The sequence below is a fragment of the Lynx canadensis genome, chromosome B4 (genome assembly GCF_007474595.2).
Source record: "Lynx canadensis isolate LIC74 chromosome B4, mLynCan4.pri.v2, whole genome shotgun sequence".
NCBI classification, from domain to species: domain Eukaryota; kingdom Metazoa; phylum Chordata; class Mammalia; order Carnivora; family Felidae; genus Lynx; species Lynx canadensis.
Genome location: NC_044309.1, coordinates 135,410,331 through 135,433,755, shown reverse-complemented (window position 1 = coordinate 135,433,755; position 23,425 = coordinate 135,410,331). Strand labels below are relative to the sequence as shown.

Here is a 23,425-nt window from a genome sequence, read left to right as displayed (position 1 = left end):
GGTGCCACGCGGGCTCCTCCGCTGCCCTGGTAGCCCGTGGACACCCACCGCCAGAATCTTTGCGCTTTCGTCACCGGACGCAAAGGGCTTCAAGACACAGTCGGCCTTGGCAGCCATTCTGTCCACCCCGGCACTCAGCAGTTGGGAGACCCGGGGCAACATTCGTTTGCTCACCCGACAGATAGTGTTGAGTGTCTGCTGCGTGCCTGTGAATGAGTGGCCCCTGCCCTGGTGGGGAAGAGGGTCCTTAGCGAGGCGGGAGGGGTCTGGGGAGGCTGGCCGGGGGCCCTGTTGCCTCCCCCACCCCCAGGCGTCCCTTCACACGGTGATCGCCAGGCGTCTACTGTGCGCCCGTGACCCAGCCTGGCACGGGCGAGCCTCGCTGAGCTTCCCCGTCGGCCCCACAGCGGGAGCAAAGTGCGGGTTCTCTGTGGACGCGGCTCCCGCTCTGACACTGAGGGGTAATCGCTCAGCAATAGCGGGAAACCACTGGCAAGAAACCGCCGCGTTCGTCTGGAAGTGTTGCCGTTGTGTGGGCACATGTCAAATCCTGGATAGGTTTCTCCTTTTGAATTCAGCGGTGTTTCTCAACAGGGGCCCCGCTGGCCTCTGGGCGGAACTGGACTGCATCGTGGGGGACCGCGGCGCACAACGTGGACAGCCGTCCCGGCTCCTGGCCGCTCCACGCCCGCAGCGCTTCCGGGCATCGCGACCCCCACACGCCCACGTGTGTCCGCAGCCCCAGAGAACCCCTGCAGATACGACCACGAACCCGGTTTTCACCCTGGCCTGAAGGGTGACCGCTCTTTGGAGTTCAGTGACGAAGTAACCCTCTCTTAAAATTTTGTTGTGGAAACTTTCAAATATTCACAAAGAACCTTGCTACTATTTTTAAATAATTGCCAAGTCCGTTTGAACCCTCTTCACCGAGGGCTTCCCTCGCAGGCAGCCTTGGGAGACCAGGCTCTCCAGGCCAGGCTTTCGTTCTCTGGCCGTGCGGTGGGCGGAATGGTGCCGCAGACTTTCGTTCGGCCCCGAGGAACGCGGTCCCACAGGAGGGAGCTGGAGAAGCGGGAGCTGAGACTTCCCACGCGGCAGGCCTCACTGCCTCTCTGGGCCACGGCCCTTTTCCTCGGGGGTCTGGGATGGCGCTCCCAGGTCCTTAGGTCCTCAGGTCCAAGCCAGAGGAGGGGGACGGAACAGCAGTCAAGGGACATATGGTCCTACCTTAAAGAAGGTTCCAGAAAGCTGGCAAGATCTCTCTGCCCCGTAGTGGGGAAACAGAAAGATGAAAGCAGGCAGTGTTCACCTCCACTGGGGGAGACCCGGGCCGGGCGGCCCCTCGCCCACCCTGCTCCCGCAGACTTGGAGTCCGGGTGAGTCACGAGGTGCGGGGAGTCATGGGGGAGCCCAGGGTCTGGGTGGTGGTGGAAATTGCGTCCGGCCCCTGGGCAGGATGCGGGCCGGTTCGCGCCCCCCCCCCCCCGGCCGAGGAAAATACCCTGTGCCATAGTTGGTCCCACGGTGCCGGCCCACCCCGAGGCAGGAATCCCACCTGCCACCGCGTTCGGGTCCCTCGCCACCAGAGACCCTTGGCCCGTTGGTCCTCCCGGCAGCTTGCCTCCCTCAGTCCGCCGGGGGCCGGGGGCCGCTTCCCTGCCTGGCGGGACCGGGTTTCCCTGGGCACCTTCTAAGAGAATCAGGTCTTGCTGCCTCACGTGCGGAAATGCTGCCTGGACCCAGGGCCTTGATCAAAAGCCTCTGAAACCGCAAAGAGGGGGCCCCTCGTGCCTCCACAGTCTCATCCCCTCCTCTGGGAAAGTACTTCCTGTCTCCCCAGGGGGTCAGGGTCCATGTCCACCCTGTGGTCCCCTGGGACCTGCTGCAGAGGCCCAGGAGACAGGGGCGTCACGCAGAGATGCTTCAGGAATCATGAGGCCCCTGGGCGACCACGCGGTCTGCCCCCTGCCGGGGAGGGACGGGCCTCCGGTCCTGCCTTTTGGCGGTTGTTGGGAGAGTGACTTCCGGTAACACTGTTGCTCAGCGTCTGTCTGCAGCTCGTGCAAGTTGCCACGTGGATGAACCAGACTGGGTTTGGCTGCGCCCCCTTCCCCACCTGTGGGCCTCAACCTCAGCGTCTTACTGCCCGGAACGGCTCACGTTGGTGGTCAGAGGACCCCAATTGGATCGGGGATCGGCGGATCCTGGTGCCACTTTGGTCGAGCCCCCTCCTTCTCTGGGCCTCAGTTTCCCCACCTGGAGGGGTAGGCTTTCTTGAGGAGACAAGTAAAGTGCTGGCTCCAGACGGCCACAGCCGTGTCGGCTCGGGGGGTCGAGAGGCCACCACCTCGCGTGGGGGCGCAGACGCTGGGGCCAGCTCATCAAGGCCCCGGGGTTGGCACGAACGGAGTAGACACTGGCCGCGGCCACCTCCCTCGTGCTCGGGAGGGCCTCCCCGGCCTGGGGCCTTTGTACGTGCTGCTCCCAGTAGCTGGGTGACCCTTCCCCTCTCATCTTCGCCACAGCCAGCGTCTCCAGACGGGCCCGGTCTTCCGTGGCTCTTCCACCCCGGCCCCGCCATTTTCTCAGTCCTTTCCCGCCTTCGGAACACAGCCCACAGGTCTTAGCTCATCTGCGTGTGCTTTTTTTCCTCCCAAAAAACAATGGGAGATTTGAGGGACCAGGTATTCACACCCCCAGGACCCGTGCCCAAGCCTAGCACAGTAGGGGCTCCTCCGATGTCCACGGGTGTGAATATCACAAACCCTAGAACGCTGGGGAAGGGGTCCCCAAATGCCTGCAGGGAGGAGCCACTGTATCAGCTGTACCCGAGGGCTCCATGAACAGCATTTCCTTTCCCTCCTCTCTCTGAAGAACCCCAAACTCCTGGAGAAGCCACGGGCACCCCTGGCCACATCTAACATCTAAGCTGGGTACGTGGTTGGGTGGGCAATTCTGTCCCCACAGTTTAGGGGAGAGCAAGCTGGTGGTCACAGAAGACTTCTTAGAAGAGGTGCCTCTAGGGGTACCTGGGTGGTCAGTCGGTTAAGCGTCCAACTTTGGCTCAGGCCCGATCTCATGGTTCGTGAGTTCGAGCCCCGCGTCGGGCTCTGGGCTGACAGCTCGGAGCTTGGAGCCTGTTTCAGATTCTGTGTCTCCCTCTCTCTCTCTCCAAAATAAATAAGAACATTAAAAAAAATGCAAAAAAACCAAAAAACCAAAAAAACCAAGAGGTGCCTCTAGAACGGGTCTAGCCACGGCCTGACCTACCGATTGTACAGTGGATCCCCAGGGCCTTAGGGTCAGGGCACCCACACAGGGCAAGCCCTGGGTCACTCCCAGGTCTCCAAGCTCAGTGGTGCCTGTCTGGATATGGAGTGTTCTTTGGGTGGAGCGAGGGGTCAGGATGGAACATTCCCAGCGAGGACCTGGGAACTGGGGGATTCTGGGCCTGCCCTGTGAAGCCCGGGGAGGGCCTGACATAGCCCCAAGGGACAACTGACACAGGAGAAGGAGGTGAAATCAGGCCTCAAGGCTGCGAAGGGCCAGACCTTAGAGAGCTGCAGCCTGGGAGGCCCAGTGGTGGCTGGGAGGGTCCCTTCAGTTGTGAGGGTGGGAGGGGGCAGCTGGAGTGGGCAGGACCTGACCAGCCTGGCTGGAGGGTGGGGCGCAGCACGGTTCTGCGGTTGAATGGAGGGCAGGGAAGGCTCCCCAAGTCTAGGCCCTGGAGGGGACAGCAAGGGGAGGCTGGAGAAGATGGGGGGCTGAGGGGCTGGAGGCAAGTGGCTCACCCCAGCCCAGCGTTGGCATCTGAGATCGGGGACTGTGGGTGGAGGCGCAGGGAGTCAGAGCACAAGTTCTGGGAGGAGGGCCTGGCGGTCTAGAAAGAGCACTAGGCCTAGGCCTGGGGCAGTCTGAGCCCGCACGGTGGGAAGCCTGGCCCTGGTGCCCCTTCTCCCCCGCCCCCGCACCTATGTGAGTAGCCCCACAGGCTACACGGCCAAACACGGGGAGGGTAGGCAGCCCAATTATAAGAGACTGACAGCCCAAAGGAAATAATCCCTAACGGTAGGTTTCAGGCACCAGGCAGGGCAGAGGAGTAAACCTGATCGTGTTGGGCCTAACTCTGACAGCAGGTGCAGGAAAGAGCCTGCAGGCTGTGTGATCACGCGCAGGTGGCTGGGCGCCCGCCCCGCCCTTTCTCCGCCCGCTCCCCTTGCCCCCCCTTACCCACCTTGACTCTCCTGCGCGGGGCAAGAGGAGCCCATGCTGCAGACCCCAGAGAGGACCAGAGACCAGCTGGAAACCAACATTTTATTGAGCTCTCCTACCCCTCCCAAATCTATTCCAGCAGATTCTTTGCTGCGGGCATCACAGACACGGGGGTGCGGCCAGCACTCCCCCCGTTGCCCGCCGTGTGACCGACCTGCTAGAGGAAGGACCGGCCACTGCGCGGTGTGGGACCCGGAGAGCAGGCCCAGCCAGGCCTTGGCGCGGGCAGTTACCCAGTAACGACCCCAGAGGTATAATGAATTCATTTCTCTTACAAAAAGAAAAAGAAAAAACTAGTATGAAACCTCAGTAGTGTCCCAGCACTCAGAGTTTAAATATAAAAAAAAAAAAAGGGATCATCAGAAAACAGTTAAAAAGACAACAAAACCAACTGAGGCCACCTCCAGGGTGGTGGTCGGGGGGGCGAGGCCAGCCCCGCCCCCGTGCTGAGCAGCAGGGGACAGTCACTGGAGGAGGTGGAGCCCCCAGCCCAGCAGCAACACCAGCAGCAGCAGGGACAGCGCCAGCCCGCGCCCCGAGTTGGGGGACACCTGTGGGACGAAGGGGGAGGGGGAGGGGGAGAGAGGTGAGGACCTCCAGCCTGGAACAGGGGTGCCCATTCCACAACGCCTCCTACGCCGGCTCCGCGGACACGGGGATGAGCCCCGCGTGGTGGACGTTGGGTGGGAAGAACGAGTCAGGGAAGGTGGGGGACACAGGAGCGCCCCGCTCCGAACGGGACAGGTCTGGGCCGAGGTGGCCAGAAAGAGAGCACAGGTGGGGTGGGGCAAAGGCCCCCGAGGACACGGCAGAGGAGGAGAAGCCAGGCCACCCGGGCTGCCAGTCTGCTGGGGACTTGGGCCCCGGAGGAAGGAGGAGGGGTGAGGAGAGGTGCTCAGGGGGAGGAGGCGCCTGCTGGGCAGAGGAGGGAGGAACCAGTCACGTCTGCCCAACGAAGCACGAGGGCAGGCGGGGACGCCGGCAAACACGGTCCTGAATTCGAGCATGGAGTCCTCAAAGCCAGAGGCCTCTGGGACCGGGCACGAGTAGCGAAGAGGAGAAGCAGGCAAGACAAGACAACAGGGAGTCAGTGGGGTCTGTGGCGCCCCGAGAGGACATGCCCCAGGGAGCGTGTCACCACGTGGAGGGGAACAAGTCAAGGTCACGAGATCTTACCCTGTTCCTGAGGGTCAGGAAGCCCCAGATCCGTATGTTCTCCCTGAGGTTGGCCAGACCATCCATGAGACTTCTGAGAACACCTCTCAGGCCCGTCTGGTTGTAGGTGAAGGCCAAGCTGGGAGACAAATGGGAGGGGAGGCGGGGCCATTACTGCAGGAACAGGGACAGAGACGGCCTTCATCTCAGGGCACCCCTGTGGGGAGCAGAGGGCCTCGTCCCCTCGCGTCCACCGCCAGCCTATCCCCCTTCTCCGGGCGGCTCCATGGATGAGGGCCTCTCTCCATGGGCGGTTTCTGGGCCTAAAATTCATCCAGCTTCCTGTTTCCTTCCCCCGCCCCCCAGGCCACTGGGGGTTTGGTCTGGTTTCTGGAGCTGGCCCTGTGGAAAACGCTCCTCTGCCCGTGGGCCCAAGGAGGCAGGTCCAGGGGAGCACGTCCTCCGTCCAGAGGATCTTCGTTGTGATGGAGGCCCAGGCTCGCCAACAGAAGGCTGCCTCTCTGGGGACCAAGAAGAAACCACTCTCACTCTGGTCTCGAACACCCCCACCTTGAGAAATTCTGGGAGGTTCTGAGAACCCACAGAGATGCTGGCAGGTCGTGAAGGCACAGCGTGCTCAGGACAGATGCCTCCGCGCAGGACGCACAGACGGCTCCCCCCCCCCCCCCCCCCAGCACACTCGGCATTCCCCATCAGCACGTGAGGTCAAGGCCCTTTTGGAAACGTTCGGCCTCAGCTCAATGAGGAAGCAGAGAAAGGCACTCGGGTTCCGCTCGTCTGGTGCCCGCGAGCAGGGGCTGCGGGCTCGGGGCTGCCTGGGAGGGGAGCGATTTCCTCCCAGGGCCTGGGGGCGCCGCTCACCTGTACACGGCCATCCCGGGCAGCTCGCCAACGCGGGGCATCATCCACCGCCCCTCCATCTCGTCCCCGATGAAGGCCAGCCGCATGGCCACATCGTCGGGGCTGTTGCTGCAGGGAGGGCACGGGGAATAGGGGCGTGGTTGCGCACTGACCCCACGCCCCCAGGCCCACCAGGCACCGGGCCCGGGTTCCTGGGGAGGCCAGGGGCAACAGAGCGAGGTGTGGGAGCAGAGAACCTGCCGGTGAGAAAAAGCCAGCGAGGCCCCGTCCGCAGGTGCATTCCCTGACGTGCAGGCCCCTCGAGGGAGGGCAGGGAGCCATTTAGCGCCTGCGTGAACAGCGCGGTGCCCCCCCACCCCGTTCCAGCCTCCCCCTCCCCTCCAAGGGCAACTCAAGGTTGGAGAGACCACCCAGCGGGGGCTAGGCAGGTTGGGGCTCTGAGCCCCCTGGATCACTGGGACTGGCTTCCTACGAAGCCTCGACTTACCCTCCTCCTGGTGGGAGGGGTTCTAGGACCTGCTCCCTGCTTCCCAATCCTCAAACCTCCTGGTGTCCTCACTCCTTTCAGAAAGGAGGGGCTCCCGGGCCCCTACGCTCACTGACTGGAATCGCGGATGGAAAGAGGTGCCCGCGCTCACACCTGATCTCCAAATCCGACACCTTCCGGGCAGTGGGCCGGCTTCAGCCCTGCTCTCGGGGGTCCGCCCGCACACTCCATCTGGGAATTTCCAGGCAGACAGGCCTCCCAGCGGATCCCGGCTCAGCCCCGGCCACCTGCCCAAGTTTCCCCGGGGTCCGTGCTCTCTTATTCCAGCGGTGCTGAAAGGTCCGATGGAGGGTTGAGGGCCCACCTCTATCCCAATACCCTGTGGGACCTCAGCAAAACACTGCCCCAGGCGGAACGTCCCCTGTTGCCATCTACGAGTGGAGCAGGGACAGAAGAGGAAGCAGGTTTTCAGGTCCCTCCAGCTCTAAGATCCCAAACCAGCCCCGGTGCCCAGGTCCAGGGCCTAACAGAGATGAAGAGAATCAATCCTGAGGCCTAAGGCAGAAGAGAACCATCCAGAAGCCAGGGGCTGATCCTGGGAAGACCCCTCCTTTGCCGCCCTAACAGGAGCCATGTGGGAAGTCGCCTCAGGCTCCATCTTGATTTTCTAAAATGTGGAACCAACTCAGAAGGCCGTGAAGAGGTGATCGTGGTCACCGAGGGCCAGGAGACACCCGGCCCTAAAGCCACAGGTCTAAGCCATTTTGGTAGCAGTGCTGAGACCAGTCCTGGGAATATGCTGGATGCCGAGGGCCTCTGTGGGCTGGTTATCAGAGCAGAGCTGCCGGGCCCAGGGCAAGGCCTCCACGACCACACCTAGGGAATTTCCGCTCTGGAGCCCTGCCTAGGGAGTCCACAAGGCCTGCTCTTCTAACCATATCCTGAAAGTCACTGACCAGAAATGGGGGGTGGGGTGGGGCTCCCAGAGGGTTACTGGGACCTACCTGTTAGGGGAGGGCCCAGGATCATAGTACTCCACGAGATCGGTCATGCCAGGAACGTCCAGAACTTCCGGGCCATGCTCCTGCAGGAAGGTGCTCAAAAAGACGTTCCTGGAGAGGGGTCCTGCGTGAGACATTTCTTCCCTGGGGGAGAGAGACACTGACTGAGTCCTGGTGCGTCTAAGCCAACCGGGACTCTCCCGTCCTCACTTTCCCAGCATGCCTTGCAGTTGGTGGGGAGCACATAACCCAGTTCCGGTCAACGAGGCCTCAGAAGTCTGACGCGGGAGTTGAAAGGGAGCGGCCTCAGCCAGGGCGGCTCTTGCCCCTCCTTGCTGCCTTCAACACACGAGTGAAGGCTGGGGCGGCAGCAGCCATTTTATGACCCCAGGGTGTTGAACATTAAGGATACCCAGCGTGCCAAGAATATGCAGAGGAGACAGGGACAGAGCCCGGCTCTCTGATGGCATGATCCAACACTCGCAAAAACACAAGCCACAGCCAGCCCAGTTGTGGAAGAAAAATAAAACCCAGGGCACACGGGTGGCTCAGTCTGTTGAGCGTCTGACTCTTGATTTCAGCTCCTGGTTTCAGCTCAGGTCATGATCTCACGGTTGGTGAGTTCGAGCCCCACGTCGGGCTCTGTGCGGACGGTGGAGAGCCTGCTTCAGATTCTGTCTCCCTTTTGCTCTGCCCCTCCCCCACTCATTCTCTCTCTGTCTCTCTCCCTCTCAAAATAAACATTACAAATTAAAAAAAAAAAAAAAAAAAAAAAGGTCTTAAAAGAAAAAGAAAACTCAACACATTCAAATCACCATTCACGTATTTAGCACTCCTAGTCCAATTGTGGACTCCCAAGTCGTCGCCGGTGATAGGTAGGATTCTGTGACCCGATTCGCCACAATTTACCCCACACCGTACCGAACAGCCGTAGGTCCAGAATATGATGAAGGATGTGGACCCAAAGGACCCGAGTTCAAATCCCAGCTGTGTCACTTAGTAGGTGTGATGCTGCGGGAACGGGCACCAATTGTTATGACCTTTGCACTTCAACCCACTGTCTTACGATAACGGCCTGGGCGTTACGATTTTTTCTGATTCTTCACGTTAGCCTGCCCTGAGTTGATAGAACCTTCTCGTCATCTCGTTGGATCCCTAACCTTCAAGGCAGGTATTTAGTAAGAGGACACCGGCGGCTTAGAAAAGTTCAGGATTAAGCCAAGAAGAGAGAGAGTGAAGTCTCACTGCTCCCCAGGTCCAGGGTGAACAATGTTCATCCCTGAATGAACGCGGGGACCCTCCGGGGACACCGGGTCTACGCCAGAGTGCGCACACAACTTGCTTTCAGCATTAAAGGGTGATGACTGGAAACACAAAGACAGGACACAGCTTCACGGGAGCAGAGAAGAGAGTTTGGGTCCTCCAGGTGTTGAAGGGCAAGTCTAGACAGGTTATTCTCAACACAGCATCCAAAACACGGTCAGATTTGGGCGCGCTGTGATGTCATCAAGGGCGCAGACGGGTATTTGAGATTTGAGGGGCTGGGGCACTCTGGCCTTTGAGAAAGGACACCACACAAGAACAGCATTGTTCCAGAGAGACTAAATGCCCAGAATTGGCCTCAAGAGGGCTGCTTCGGTTTCCTAAAGGGAAGCCAGTAGGCTCACGTCTGTTCCAGATGAAAGCCCAGCTTGAAAGGCAGCCGTAGCAGGAGCGAGGGCTGGAGAAATCAGACGTGTAAACACAGCCACAACGGCCACAAAGAGCCCGTGGCCTGACATATGTCACCGCACCTGTCAGGGCAGCACCATCCCCTGTGGGCTGAAAGGAGCCGTCGGGTCAGACCTGGTCGGGGGGGAGGGGGGGTTGCGGGGGTGCTACCACCTGCTGAGGGCACCTGCAGGCCTGAGACCCAGCGACTCCCTCCCACACCATCAGGCCAGCACGCCCCCAACAGGGAGGGTCAGGTGGCATTTCTAAAAACCCGAAACGTTGCTGCCAGCAACCTAGCAGCACAGGCACCGTTCTGAGTGCATAATCCTTATTCATCTGTTCCGGGGAACGCTAGGTAGCAGTTAAAAACTACGAGGTGTGGGGCACTTGGCTGGCTCAGTCTCTGGGGCATGACTCTTGATACCGGGGTCATGAGTTCAAGCCTGACGCTGGGCATAGAGCTGACTTTAAAAAAAAGAAAGAGGAGCGCCTGGGCGGCTCAGCCGGTGAACCGTCCGACTCGTGGTTTCCGCTCAGGTCATGATCTCACGGTTCGTGGGATAGAGCCGGGCGTCGGATGGGCTCTGTGCTGGCCGTGCAGAGCCCGCTTGGGATTCTCTCTCCCTCTCCCTTTCTCTCTGTGCCTCCCCTGCTGGAGCTTTCTTTCAAAATAAACAAACATTAAGGAAAAAAAGAACTCACCAGTGAAATCATTTAGACTGCTGAAATAATAAAAGACGCAGAATATTCAAGCCACGGAACAAAATGCGATCATTTCAAGAGGATCAGAGAAAGACGATTTCTAGCAGATATGAAATGAACGTTCACGTAGGAAACAAAGAGAATCACCTCTTGGAATCACGGAAGAGTTTCAAGGTTGCCAGATACAAGATCAACACGCAAAAACCAACAGCAACAAGGCAACCAGAAAATACAGTAGCAAATAAATCTGTATTTGCAGACATAGAAGGCTTGCAGTCAGGAATGAATCTGATTTAAAAAAAAATAATGTTTATTTTTGAAGGAGAGACAGAACACGAGTGGGGGACGGGCACAGAGAGAGGGAGACACAGAATCCAAAGCAGGCTCTAGGCTCTGAGCTGTCAGCACAGAGCCCGATGCGGGGCTCGAACCCACGAACCGCGAGATCATGACCTGAGCTGAAGTCAGACGCTTAACCGACTGAGCCGCCCAGGCACCCCTTCCCTGTATCTTTTTTTTTTTTTTCAATGTTTTTATTTATTTTTGAGACAGGGAGAGACAGAGCATGAGCCAGGGAGAGGCAGAGAGAGAGGGAGACACAGAATCCAAGGCAGCCTCCAGGCTCTGAGCTGTCAGCACAGAGCCCGACGTGGGGCTCAAACCCACAAACCGCGAGATCATGACCTGAGTTGAAGTTGGACGCTTAACCCACGGAGCCACCCAAGCGCCCCAGGAATGAATCTGATTTTTTTAAACATGACTGGGGCGCCCGGATGGCTCAGTCGGTTGAGCATCCAACTTTGGCTCGGATCATGATCTCGCGATCCGTGAGTTCGAGCCCCGCGTCAAGCTCTGTGCTGACAGCTCAGAGCCTGCTTCAGATTCTGTGTCTGCCCCTCCCCTACTCACTCACTTTCTCTCTCTCAAATAAAAATTAAAAATTTTTTTTTCAACGTTTTTTATTTATTTTTGGGACAGAGAGAGACAGAGCATGAACGGGGGAGGGGCAGAGAGAGAGAGGGAGACACAGAATTGGAAACAGGCTCCAGGCTCCGAGCCATCAGCCCAGAGCCTGACGCGGGGCTCGAACTCACGGACCGCGAGATCGTGACCTGGCTGAAGTCGGACGCTTAACCGACTGCGCCACCCAGGCGCCCCTCAAATAAAAATTTTAAAAAATTTTAAATCCTTAAAGCTTTTATGGAGAAAAATGTAAGGGGCACCTGGGTGGCTCAACTGCTTAAGTGTCTGACTCTTGGTTCAGCTCAGGCCATGAACTTGCTGTTTGTGGGTTCAAGCCCCACACTGGGCTCTGTGCTGACAGTGCACAGCCTGCTTGGAATTCTCTCTCCCCCTCTCCCGCTCACTCACTCTGTCTCTCAAAATAAACTTTTAAAAAAATTTTTACAAAGGAAAACGTATCAAACTTCAGCAAAGGGCATGAAGGACCCGGAGAGAGACAACTCTCACAGCTGAGCTATTTTAACATCGCACAGAGTCTGAGGACTGAGTACACCCTTCGGCTTGCTCTCGGGTGGCATTTAAGGAATTGGGACCAGGGCCTCTGGCTGCCCCCAGGCCCCAGGGAGCTTGGTGTCTATGCAAATGGCAATCCCCCAAGAAAAGCAGCCCCAGCCCTCATTTGCATCCGCCCCCAGCAGCCCTCACCCTCAACACCACACCCCAGCAAGGGGCCTGCTCTCTCCCCAGAGGCTGCGGTGTGCTCCTATGGAAAGCCCTGCCTCCCCGCAGCCAAGGGGCCACTACGGGACTTCGGTGGGTGGGCACGTAGCCTGAGCCTCCCCTTTGTCCACCGTCCCAGCATCCATCTGCCTCCAGCAGACCCTCCCAGGATCCCTGGGCACCAAATGGGAATGGGGCCCCCGAGCCCTGCGGGAGCATGTGCCTGACCAGGGACAGTGACCACGAGCACCCCAGCTGGCGGGGGTGGGGGCGGGGCGGGCGTCTCACTGGCTCCAGGGCTGGGTGTGCGGTGGGGTGGGACGGCCCCAGCAGACTGAACTGTTTGGGGGCAGGGTCTACACCGTCCTCTCCTAAGGGTCCCCCGAGCCCACCAGACTGACCTCCAGTCTGAGCTGACCGGGGACAGACACCGGGGACAGGCTCCCCTCTCCAGGTCTGTGCTTGCTCCCTGGAGCTAAGCTTCCACCATGGGACCCTCTGGACAGGTGGGGGGAGTCTTGGGTGAACCTCCTAACCCCAGTGGTCACTTGCTCGGGCAAGGCCTTCAGTTTCCTCATCTATCAGTTGGGGATTAATGACCCCAAACTAATAGGGTTCATTTTCCAGGCAAGCAGCTGCACAAACTGCCTACGATAATCCAGACTGATGTCTGAGCACCTACTTCTGTCCGGCCCCAACTTGGCCCTGACTTAAGCCCTGTGCAAGGATTCTCAGGAAATGCTCACCCAGCCAGGCCTGGGTGGGCCTTAGGGCTATAGATCTGAGGGGGAGAAATCAGAGTGTGGTCAGGGAGGTGGGAGCCAAGGTCCCTGAAGCAGTCCCACCGCCCCAGGGGAGCCCAGAGCTGGTCACCTCCCGCCCGGCTCTTCCGTAGATGCCCAGCCGGCCTCCAGTCTCCACCAGAATCTCTCCAATCTGATCTCCGTGCAGCAGCCTTAGATCTGACCCGGCCACCGCTCCACTCGGCTCCCCAGTCCCCTCGGGAGCTGCGGCATGTGGCTATCAGGGCCCTCTCTTCTCCCCCTGGCCACCTCGCCGGCCCCAGCACTGCCAATCCAACCTTGGCCAAGGTTCCCACACACTTAAGACCACGTGCTTCCGTGAACCACGCTCTGCCGAGAGCTCAGCCCCCGGCACTGCCTTCCTAGGTCCTCTGAGCCAGGCTAGGGGGGCGCTCAGGGAGCTCAGGCAGCCCCTGTCCCTGGTCCCTTCTATCTCCAACCGACCACACTGAGTTGCTGTTTCTTCCTCTTTGGGGGTTTAGCGCATGGACTCTCTGTGCCGCCAGCTTCTCCCCCTTCTAAATGAGGATACTTGGGCGCCTGGGTGGCTCAGCCGGTTAAGCCTCCGACTCCAGCTCAGGTCATGGTCTCGTGGTTCGTGGGTTCGAGCCCCGCGCCAGGCTCTGTGCTGACAGCTTCAGATTCTGTGTCTGTGTCTCTCTCTCTGACCCTCCCTCGCTCATGCTCTGTCTCTCTCAAACTAAATAAAACATTAAAAAAATTTTTTTTAAATAAAAAAATAACAACCGAGAGATAAAAGAGTAATGTTAATGTCCCGACACCAACACCACGTAAGGTGACAAACCGGGCGCTTGCCATCGTCACTGATCTCTGGCTTCCGGCACACGGCACAGAGCACGTTTGTCAAATGACCAGACAAAGGCCGTTACTGAGGTCACTGGTGGCCCAGGGGCCTGGACTGCTCTTAAGCATCTATTTTTCTTCCAGCAGATTTGCAAAAAGGCAGGCGCACCTAGCCATGCGTCCCCACCCAGGCTGCAGCCCACACGCTCACCCTCCTACACATTCCGTGGAAACACCAGCCAGGAGCGCTCTTTTACTGGCAGAGCTGGGGATGCCAATCTCGCCTCTGGGCAGAAGAGTGCAGCCCACACAGCCACAAGGACACCTGCGGGGCTTGGGAGATGGTGAGGGGCGGGCTCTGGACCCAGCAGCCTGCAGTTTCCTGAGTCTCCCCAAGCCCAGCCTTGCCATGTGTCCCTGCATGCCTTGGAACAGGTGGCCACACCCCTGGAGCCCCATCAATTCCCACAGGTCACTGGAGTCCTGGGTACGGGGCCAGTGGCTGCGGGGTGGACCCAGCCGAGAAACCCTGGGTCCTCAGTTCAGTATTTTTCCATCGGGGCTTCCCACCCACACCTGACCCAATCCCCAGCCCTGCCGCTGCCCACGACGGGAGTGGGGTCCTGGTTTACAGAGCACCCAGCGCTCAAAGCATCACGTGCTCGCTCAAGCATTAAAGCCCTGACCTCAGCCGAGACAGACCCAGGTTCCTTCCAGTCCCAGTTCTGCCACCGCTGTGTGACCAGGACCAGTCACCTAATTCTGAGCCTAGCTCAGAGAGGGCTCTTCTGCATGGAAATAGCACACCCTCCAGAGCAAAGAGTAAGATTAACAGATACAGCTGTTGCCCCCTTTCTGCCCCGCAGCAGGGGCTCCAAAGCTGGTTAAGGAATCAACAAACCCAGGAGAGTGGGAGATTAGTATCTACCAAAGTAGCAAGTGCACAGAACCTTTGGTTTCTAGGACTGTTCCTGTACAGACCCCTGCATGTACCCGGCAGCCTTGAAAAACATAAGCAACCAACCTGTGAGCGCTGATGTGCCAGGATCTTGAAAGCACATGGCTACATGCACACAGCAGGGAACAGAACAGCTCGTAACTGTAACTGTATTGCCCAGCGTGTGTAAACAATAAAGGACATAAACAGACAAACACTTCTATCTGCACAGATCATCTCCTGAAAGAGGCAAGGAGATTAGTGAAGAGGGGAAGGGGTCGCTCTGGGACAGAGCAGGGGCGGGGAAGGGGACTGAATCTTTTTAACTATACGCTTTTGTGTTCTCGAACCTTTACTATCACCCACGTGCTGTGATCGTAGATTCAAAAAATAAAGCAAAAACTGTTCTGGGGTTAACAGCTGGAATTTTTCTGAAATGGAAATAATTTGTCTTAAGGGTCTATTTCAGGAATCAAGTCGCCAACCCACCCTCCCCACCTGGTGGGGGAAGTCTGGCCTCCAGCCTCCACCCTTAGGAACCTGCAGATGCCCAAAACCGCTCCTCTGAGGCAGGCAGGGCTCACTTCCCTTGAGTGATGGAGAAATTAACTGGGGGGGGGGGGGGGAGACAGGGAGCAGCGAGAGAAAAAGGAAAGAGAAGGAAAGAGGCAGAAAGGGGTTTCAGGTAGAAAGACAAGTTGGAAATTCACCCCTGGAGGGTTGTGGGAGTTGTTCGGTGATCCGGAAAGTGGCAGCTTGGAATGGGCCCCGGGAGCCACAGCCCCGCAGCCCTCCACCCCCGGAACCCCAGCGCAGATGCTGGCCTGACCCACTTGAACCCAGGTGGCCCATCTCGGCTTGGCCTCTGTGGCCTCGGGCAAGGACTGTCCTCTCTGGGCCTGCTGCTAAGGGCTCTCGGGGATCCCACGTCCTTCTTTTGTGCAGCTGCTGAGCCCAGCCTCCCTCAGGAGGAGGTGTCTGCCCCACTTCACCGACGGGGGATCAGGAAGGTTGAGAACGGAAATTCGGAGCCTCTCGGCCACCCAATCATGCTCCCCACCCCCGGGCTCCAAAAATACATCGGCCTAGCAACGCAGGTTGACGATACTAGAAAAAGGAAGGCAGCTTTGACAATTACGAGAAAAAAAAGCCTTGCTGGGGCCTGAAACGCCAGATAAGTTTCCCCACTGAACAGTGACGCAACGGGCATGCTGGGGCCGTGTGCAGGGCCCAGTCACGGCCCGATACATCGTTGAGCATCGTGCCTTCCGAGCACATGAGCGGGCAGGCTGGCATGACGGCGAATGTAAACCACGCGTGTGCAGTATTCGGCATCAGGCACTTTACAGGCCTGACCCTTCTGGGAGGCAGAGGAACACCCACCACTCATATGAGGTTTAGAACTGGGAAGAGCTTGTCCCGCACCCGAGGCGAGGGCGGGAGCTGCATTAAACCTGGCCTCCGACTCGAGACACTTTCTTGGCCGCTACAGCCGGCTTAGGTCAAAGTCCGGCGGGAGTCTGCTCGGGCTTGATTCAACTCCAGGTCCCCGGAGCCCCAAGCTGGGCCCGATTCATCAGTACGCTCAGGAATGTTTGCTAGTGGAAATGATGCAAAACCAGTGCATCATTCCCCGCCCCCTCCCCCGCCATCCCATCCACACCCGGTCAGGTCGGCCACCACGAAAATGGAAAGAGGAGGGTCGGCGTGGCAACAGGGAAAGAAGTCATGGCAAGAAGAGGATCCTCTGTGATGCATTTATGCAAATACCCACGTCTCACTGCTTCTGTTCATTACCTATGCACAGGGACACTGTGCCACGGGGCACTCGGCTGCTGGGCCACCTGGGTCCTAGGCCAGCTTGCCCGTTTGGCTCTGGACAAGTTCCTTAGCCCCTCTGGACCCCTAATTCCACGTTTGGAAAACAGGCCTCGGGGAGATTTTCTTTTATGTCCTTTCCTGCTCAAGACACTCCAACCTAGAGAAAGTACAACACAAGAATTCTCTTGGCGACTGATTTTGCAATTGGCTTTACCCCAGTTTGCTGTGCTCTGGATGTTTGTACCCACTCCCAAGTTCACACGTTGAAAACCTAATGCAGAGGGTGACAGTATCGGGAGGCGGGGTCTTTGAGAGGCAATTAGATCAGGCAGGCTCCACTAATGGGATTAGTGCTCTTTTTTTCATGTTTACTTATTTATTTCGAGAGAGAGCTCGCACATGCACCAATAGAGTGGGGGGGGGGGGGGGGGGCACAGAGAGAGAATCCCCAGCAAGCTCTATCCTGTTAGCATGGGGCTCGAACCCAGGAACCAAGAGATCATGACCTGAGCTGAAATCAGGAGTGGGATGCTTTCGACTTCACGTCAGGTCAGGATCTCACAGTTTGGGAGTTCAAGCCCCACATCGGGCTCTGTGCTGACAGCTCAGAGCCTGCTTCGGATTCTGTGTCTGTCCCTCTTTCTCTGTCCCACCCCAGTTGTGCTATCTCAAATATTAAAAAAAAAAAAGTCGGACGCTTAACCGACGACAGAGCCACCCCGGCACCCCAGGATCAGTGTTCTTCTAAAAGAGGCCCAAGAGGGGCGCCTGGGTGGCGCAGTCGGTCAAGCGTCCGACTTCAGCCAGGTCACGATCTCGCGGTCCGTGAGTTCGAGCCCCGCGTCGGGCTCTGGGCTGATGGCTCAGAGCCTGGAGCCTGTTTCCGATGCTGTGTCTCCCTCTCTCTCTGCCCCTCCCCCGTTCGTGCTCTGTCTCGCTCTGTCCCAAAAATAATAAAAAACGTTGAAAAAAAAATTTAAAAAATAAAAAAATTAAAAAAAAATAAAAATAAAAAAATAAAATGAGTTCTGGCGGCGGTGGGGGTGCCTGGCTGGATCGGTCAGTGGAGCATGTGACTCTCGATCTGGGGGTTGTGAGTTCAAGCCCCACGCTGGGTGCGGAGATTACTTAAAATATAAAATTTTTTAAAAATGAAAATAAAATCTTTAGGGGTTCCTGAGTGGCTCAGTCTAAGCATTGGTTTTTTTTTTTTTTTTTAATTTTTTTTTTTTTCAACGTTTATTCATTTTCGGGACAGAGCGAGACAGAGCATGAACGGGCGAGGGGCAGAGAGAGAGGGAGACACAGAATCGGAAACAGGCTCCAGGCTCCGAGCCGTCAGCCCAGAGCCCGACGCGGGGCTCGAACTCACGGACCGTGAGATCGTGACCTGAGCTGAAGTCGGACGCCCAGCCGACTGCGCCACCCAGGCGCCCCTGAGCATTGGTTTTGATGACCTCACCGTTTAGGAGTTCGAACCCTGCATTGGGCCCCGGCTGCCTGCTTCTGATCCTTGGTCTTTCTCTCTGCCCCTCCCCGGCTCTCTCTTGCTCTCAAAATATAAACATGAAAAGTAAATAAATAAAATCATTAAAGAAGCATTAACTAATTACAGTAAGTTCTTACCATGTGTTTAAAAGGAGTCAAATAGGGGCGCCTGGGTGGCGCAGTCGGTTAAGCGTCCGGCTTCAGCCAGGTCACGATCTCGCGGTCCGCGGGTTCGAGCCCCGCGTCGGGCTCTGGGCTGATGGCTCAGAGCCTGGAGCCTGTTTCCGGTTCTGTGTCTCCCTCTCTCTCTGCCCCTCCCCCATTCATGCTCTGTCTCTCTCTGTCCCAAAAATAAATAAACGTTGAAAAAAAAAAAATTTTTTAAAGATGTAGCAATCCTAATGTGTATGCCAATATATCTGACCATTTATATAAAATGGAAACATTCCTTGAAACATAAAATTACCAAAACTGGGGCGCCTGAGTGGCTCAGTCAGTTAAGCGACTCACTTCAGCTCAGGTCACGATCTCGCGGTCCGTGAGTTCGAGCCCCGCGTCGGGCTCTGGGCTGATGGCTCGGAGCCTGGAGCCTGTTTCCGATTCTGTGTCTCCCTCTCTCTCTGCCCCTCCCCCGTTCATGCTCTGTCTCGCTCTGTCCCAAAAATAAATAAAAAAAAAAAACGTTGAAAAAAAAAAAAAAAAAAAATTGGGGCGCCTGGGTGGCGCAGTCGGTTAAGCGTCCGACTTCACCCAGGTCACGATCTCGCGGTCCGTGAGTTCGAGCCCCGCGTCGGGCTCTGGGCTGATGGCTCAGAGCCTGGAGCCTGCTTCCGATTCTGTGTCTCCCTCTCTCTCTGCCCCTCCCCCGTTCATGCTCTGTCTCTCTCTGTCCTAAAAATAAATAAACGTTGAAAAAAAAAAATAAATAAAATAAAAGGAGTCAAAGACAGTGCCCTGCTAGGCCCGAGGTCTGAAGGGCCCAGGGAGAGAGACACAGCCCTCAGGGATCCTTTCTTCCAGAGTTTTGGGTGTTCCCTCAGTGTAGAGGAGTTTTAACTACTCCCCGAATCCTGGTCAGTAGTTTTGGGGACTCCCATTTCCTCCCTAGGACAAAGTCCTCAGGTCCCCAGAGGCCAGCCACCCTGGCCCTTTTGAACCCTCAACCTGACCTTCTGGCCTCCTTCTGCCTCCCCAGGCTGGCATGGCGGGTGGGGGGGGGGGTGCCTGCTCCTTCTTTCAGACCCAGCCCAGAGCCCACCTCCTCTCTGCCCTCCCCAAGACAGAATTAACTGCCCCTCATCTGAGTTATCCCAGCACCTTGGGCAAACAGACCTGGATTGGGCACCTAGCCCATTGATAGTCTCATTAAATGTTTACCTGTCTGTCTGCCCCAGTTCAGAGCAGGGACCTAGTGAACAGGGACAATGAGGGGGCAGGGGAGGCAGGTAATAGACTGTAAAACCGATCGAGGGACAGATCACAGGGACAAGCAATTCCTGGCTAGGAGACCCTCACCTTTTGAGAGCCCACTAGGAAGGGCAGTTGTTGAGAAGGAGGCCGAGGCTGCGTGCATTGTATACAGTCAGTGCTCCCTAATGAGAAACCATCACGAACCTGGGACCCGGGGCTCGGGGGAGGTGCATACCATGCTAACCACCTCCCAGTCAGAGCTGGGATTTTCCTGACGCGTCACTGTCTGCGTATGGGCAGTCCGGCAGATCGGTGCCCTCCCCTTCTGAACTCGGCCTCTTCTGAGCTCCAAGCCACAGGCACACGAGTGCCAACTTGGGGTGGGGGTGGGGGGGCAGGAACTCGCCAGCCTAAAACTTCATGTCACAGTGACGCCCCCCCAAGTAGCCAGACGGGTCGCTCTTGGCTACCAAGCTTGCACTTTCCTCTCAGTCCGGGTGACAAGGTACCTTCTCCCACCTCCAGAAAAACAGGTTTACCGTGCGCTGCCCGGCAAGGCCCGGTGGGTGTTTTGTATTGTCACATCCTAATATTGACACTACGAAAATCAGCTGCCCACCCAGCCCCGGCCTCGCTCCCGCCGGCCTCGGTGCCAACAAGGAACTGGGGGCCGTGGCCTTATTTGCTTACATTCTGTATGTCTCCCAGGGCCTGGCCCCGGCCAACCAGCGGCAGGACAAAAAGTTGAGGGAGTGGCTGCCTGTGTCCACTCCGGACCCGCTGCAGGCTTCCTGGCCGCGACCCACAATAAAACCCGAGCGTGCCGGGAACTTCCTTGAAACCTCTTGGAATTGTTCTGAGCAGGGAGAACAAACAGCCGGACTCTCGTGGGATCCACTAGGTTGGAGGCAAGGGGAAGCAAGAAGCCATTAATTGTCTGCAAACTTAATAGGGTTCGCTAAAAACAGGATGCTTTCCAGGGAGAGGAGAAAATACCTCGGGGGTCAGCTTCAAGGCTCACCAGCGGATGGAGCCATCCCCCAGCAGCCCCTTCCATAAGTTAGAGGGCCGATCGGAAGAGAACTGAACTGGGCTGACACTGCTCGCTGCTTTCTTTGCAGCTCCGTGAACCCAGCTTTCATACCCACCTAATAGCACTTAAGATACGGGGGCGCCTGGGTGGCTCAGTGGGTTAAGCGGCCCACTTGGGCTCAGGTCACGATCGCGCAGTCCGTGAGTTCGAGCCCCGCGTCGGGCTCTGTGCTGACAGCTCGGAGCCTGGAGCCCGCTTCAGGTTCTGTGTCTCCCTCTCTCTCTGTCCCTCCCCCGCTCATGCTCGCTCTCAAAACTGAATAAACATTAAAAAAAAAAAAAAAAAAAAAAAACCTTAGGATAATTAACACGCATACAACCCTCCATCCAGCTTCTTCCCAGCATGCCCAGGCTGTGAGCTGCTGGGGATACTCCACTAAGGGTGACATTCGGTCCTCCTGTTCTCATGGAGCTGCAGGCCAGGGTCACTAAGCACAAAAGGGTAGCACAATCTCTTTAGTGTCCCGAGAAAATGTAAACTGGGGTCCTTGCTCAGAGGCACTGGCAGAAAGAGAGGAAGGGCTGCACCTTTGATGAGGTAATCAGGAAAGACTGCTCAGAGGAGGCAGCATGGAACCGAGACAGGGAAGAGATGACGAGTCTGATACCCACATGCCCCTAGGGACTGCGCTAAGTCTATCATCACTCCTTTTCTTTCAGGCCTCTCGCCATCCCATAGAGGGCCTCACAGGATCCCTGGTGCTTGCAGAAACATCCTTGCCGAGGTAGTTCCCACCAAAAAAAGGGGGGGAAAAAAAGTCACCTGGCAGCCATCTTAGAAGGTTGATGAAACAGGTTTCTTGCCCAGAGGGCGTTCTGAGGCCCTGGCTGAAAGCCCACACCCTGGAAGCCAGTCTCCCCAGATGCTTTAGACACTTTAAACCAAAAACAGGCAAAAATAAACTTGTACCGCGTAAGGCTGGTAAAGCTCAAGCGGCCACAGCCAAAGCCATCAGTGACAGCCCTGTGACCTTGAGCTTAAAATGGTGGGAAATCCCCCAAATCCTGGAGCGGGAAGGCAAGAGGGGCGGCACCAGCCGGGTGCTGAAGCTGGGATCCAGACCCAGCTACAGCCTCAGACAGACCATTTAAAGAGCCAGTGCAAAACCACACTAGTAAACTCCTACGATGCGCCACTCCGAAGAATCACCCCAACGGCATGCCCAAGGTAAGTAGAAATAAGGTTGGAGCGTTCACTCTAAGGGAGGCCACAGACAGCCACCATCACTTGGGTGGGCGTTGCCCACACCTGGTGGGAAGCCTCGCAGACCCATTTCACAGAACGGGCAAACTGAGGCTCAGAAGGCCGAGGGGCCCGTCTAAGACAGACACCGTTGGAAAGTGGCCGGGTGGAGAGGTCTGGCGGGGCTTCCAGACAACGGCTCTGGGCTTTCTGCCTTGACGGCTTGCAGGCCGCCTCCTGGAACCGACTCTCCATGCGCAAACGAGGCCGGCACAGAGCTCCCCTGTGCGCCCCCCTCCTCGCGCGGGAAGGAGAAAGCTGATAAGCCTCCCTTCCTGGGGAGCTGGAGAGCAGCTCGAAGAAGACCCGCTCCAGGGCCCGGCCACGGTAGGTGCTGGGGAAAGTGTTACAACCGCAGCAGCAGCAACAACGTCCCGCCCCCGCCGCCCCCCCACCCCGGGGTGGCTCCTGCCAGCGAAAATTACAGTAACGATTAACGGTTTTACAAAGCGGTTTCGCGCCCAGGAGGCCGGGGCTCGTAGCGAAAGCAAACCAAGGCCGGCGCACACCGCCCCCCCCCCCACACACACCAAGCGTCCCCGGCCTTGTTTTGGCCGCGCGGGGCTGGCGGCGGGACCCCTCTGGGCCACCGGCTGGACCGCGCCCGCGGCCCCTCCAGCGGGTCTGCGACGCCGGCGGGCGCACCTGTGCAGGCGGAGGGCAGGTGCCGGGCGGCGGCCGCGCCCCCGCTCCGCGCGCAGTTCCTGTTCCGGACTTCCCCGCGGCCACAAGAAAGCCCTTCTCCGGCCCCTGGCAGGTGCGCGGCGACTCGGGGCGACTCGGGGCGCCCCGGGTCCCGGCGGGGGCCAGCGCCCGACGCCATCTTCCCGGACTCCGGGTGGACACCGGGCCGTGCGGCCGGGGGCTGGCGGTCCCGCGCTCCGGCCCGGTTCGCGGGCGGTGGGAGCCGGGCCCCGGGAGGCCGAGCCGGTGGGCGGTGCGGGGCGACGGGGTATCCGGCCCTCGGGGCGGGGCGCCCCATTGCACGGAGGCGGAGCTGAGGCCCGCGCGGGCTGCGGCTGGTACAGTCGCCGGCGGGGACCTGGAGACCCCGCCAGAGAGGGTGCGTTACGCAGCCAGCGTCCCGAAACGTCGCCCGAAAGTGACACACCGACAGCTGCCCGGGACGGAAAACCCTGGGCACAGGTCCCCCACCTTCCAGCCGCTCTCTGCGCGCTCACCTGCCGGGCTCGGGCTTGGCGCGGGGGCGCAGGGCAGAGGGGCTGGGGCCACAGCCGGGGGGCGGCAGGGCTCGGACTCACCTCGAGTCGGAGGTGGCGGTGGCGGCGGCGGCGGCGATGGTGGCGGCGTCCGGAGCGCTCGGGCCGGGAAGCGTATTGTCTGCGGCCGCCGGCCGGCGCGCGAGCGTATAAACCGCCGGGCCCCGCCCCGGCCCGCCCCCGGGGCCGCCTCCCCGGAGAGGAGCTCGGAACCCGGGACCCGGGTCCCAGGGGTAACAGAACTGCTACAAGTGTGATGTTTACTTGTTTGCTGCCTGCCCGCGGCCGTCTGCAAGCTTGTTTGGCGTGTGCGCGGGTTCCCCGCACGGCGGTGCGCACAGTGGGCCCCGGGGAGGATTCGTGGGCCCATCCGCTGGCTGAATTTGGGTGTTATGACCCAGGATCCTTACATGGATGGTCCCGCGTCGCCCTCCACGCGGTCCTAAGCGCTCGGTGCTGCTTTTTCGTGCCCATTTTACCGATGAGGAAACTGAGGGTTAGAGAGGACCAAACGACTGGCTAAAGGGCAGTGGAAATCCTCAAATATATACATGCTTTCTGTGCTAGCAGTTTCGGGAGTTGGGTTTTGTTTTGCTTCTCTCAATTTTCTTCATTGTGGTCAAATACACATAACAGAATTTGCCATAGTGACCATTTTTAAGTGTACTGTTCAGTGGTATTAAATACATTCATAGTGTCCAGCGATCACCAT

The 23,425-nt window shown here is 58.2% G+C and overlaps 1 protein-coding gene across 1 annotated transcript; it reads right to left on the bottom strand.

Moving 5' to 3' along the window:
- Positions 1–4,300: 4,300 nt before the first annotated feature.
- Positions 4,301–22,375, bottom strand: BIK (BCL2 interacting killer). The gene is made up of 6 exons (XM_030320854.1): positions 22,139–22,375; positions 16,237–16,417; positions 7,801–7,941; positions 6,310–6,417; positions 5,449–5,566; positions 4,301–4,823 (listed from the first exon to the last, which is right to left on the bottom strand). Exons 1-6 carry the CDS (start codon positions 22,314–22,316, stop codon positions 4,737–4,739), a joined length of 813 nt encoding a protein of 270 aa, XP_030176714.1. The 5' UTR covers positions 22,317–22,375; the 3' UTR covers positions 4,301–4,736.
- Positions 22,376–23,425: the final 1,050 nt, after the last annotated feature.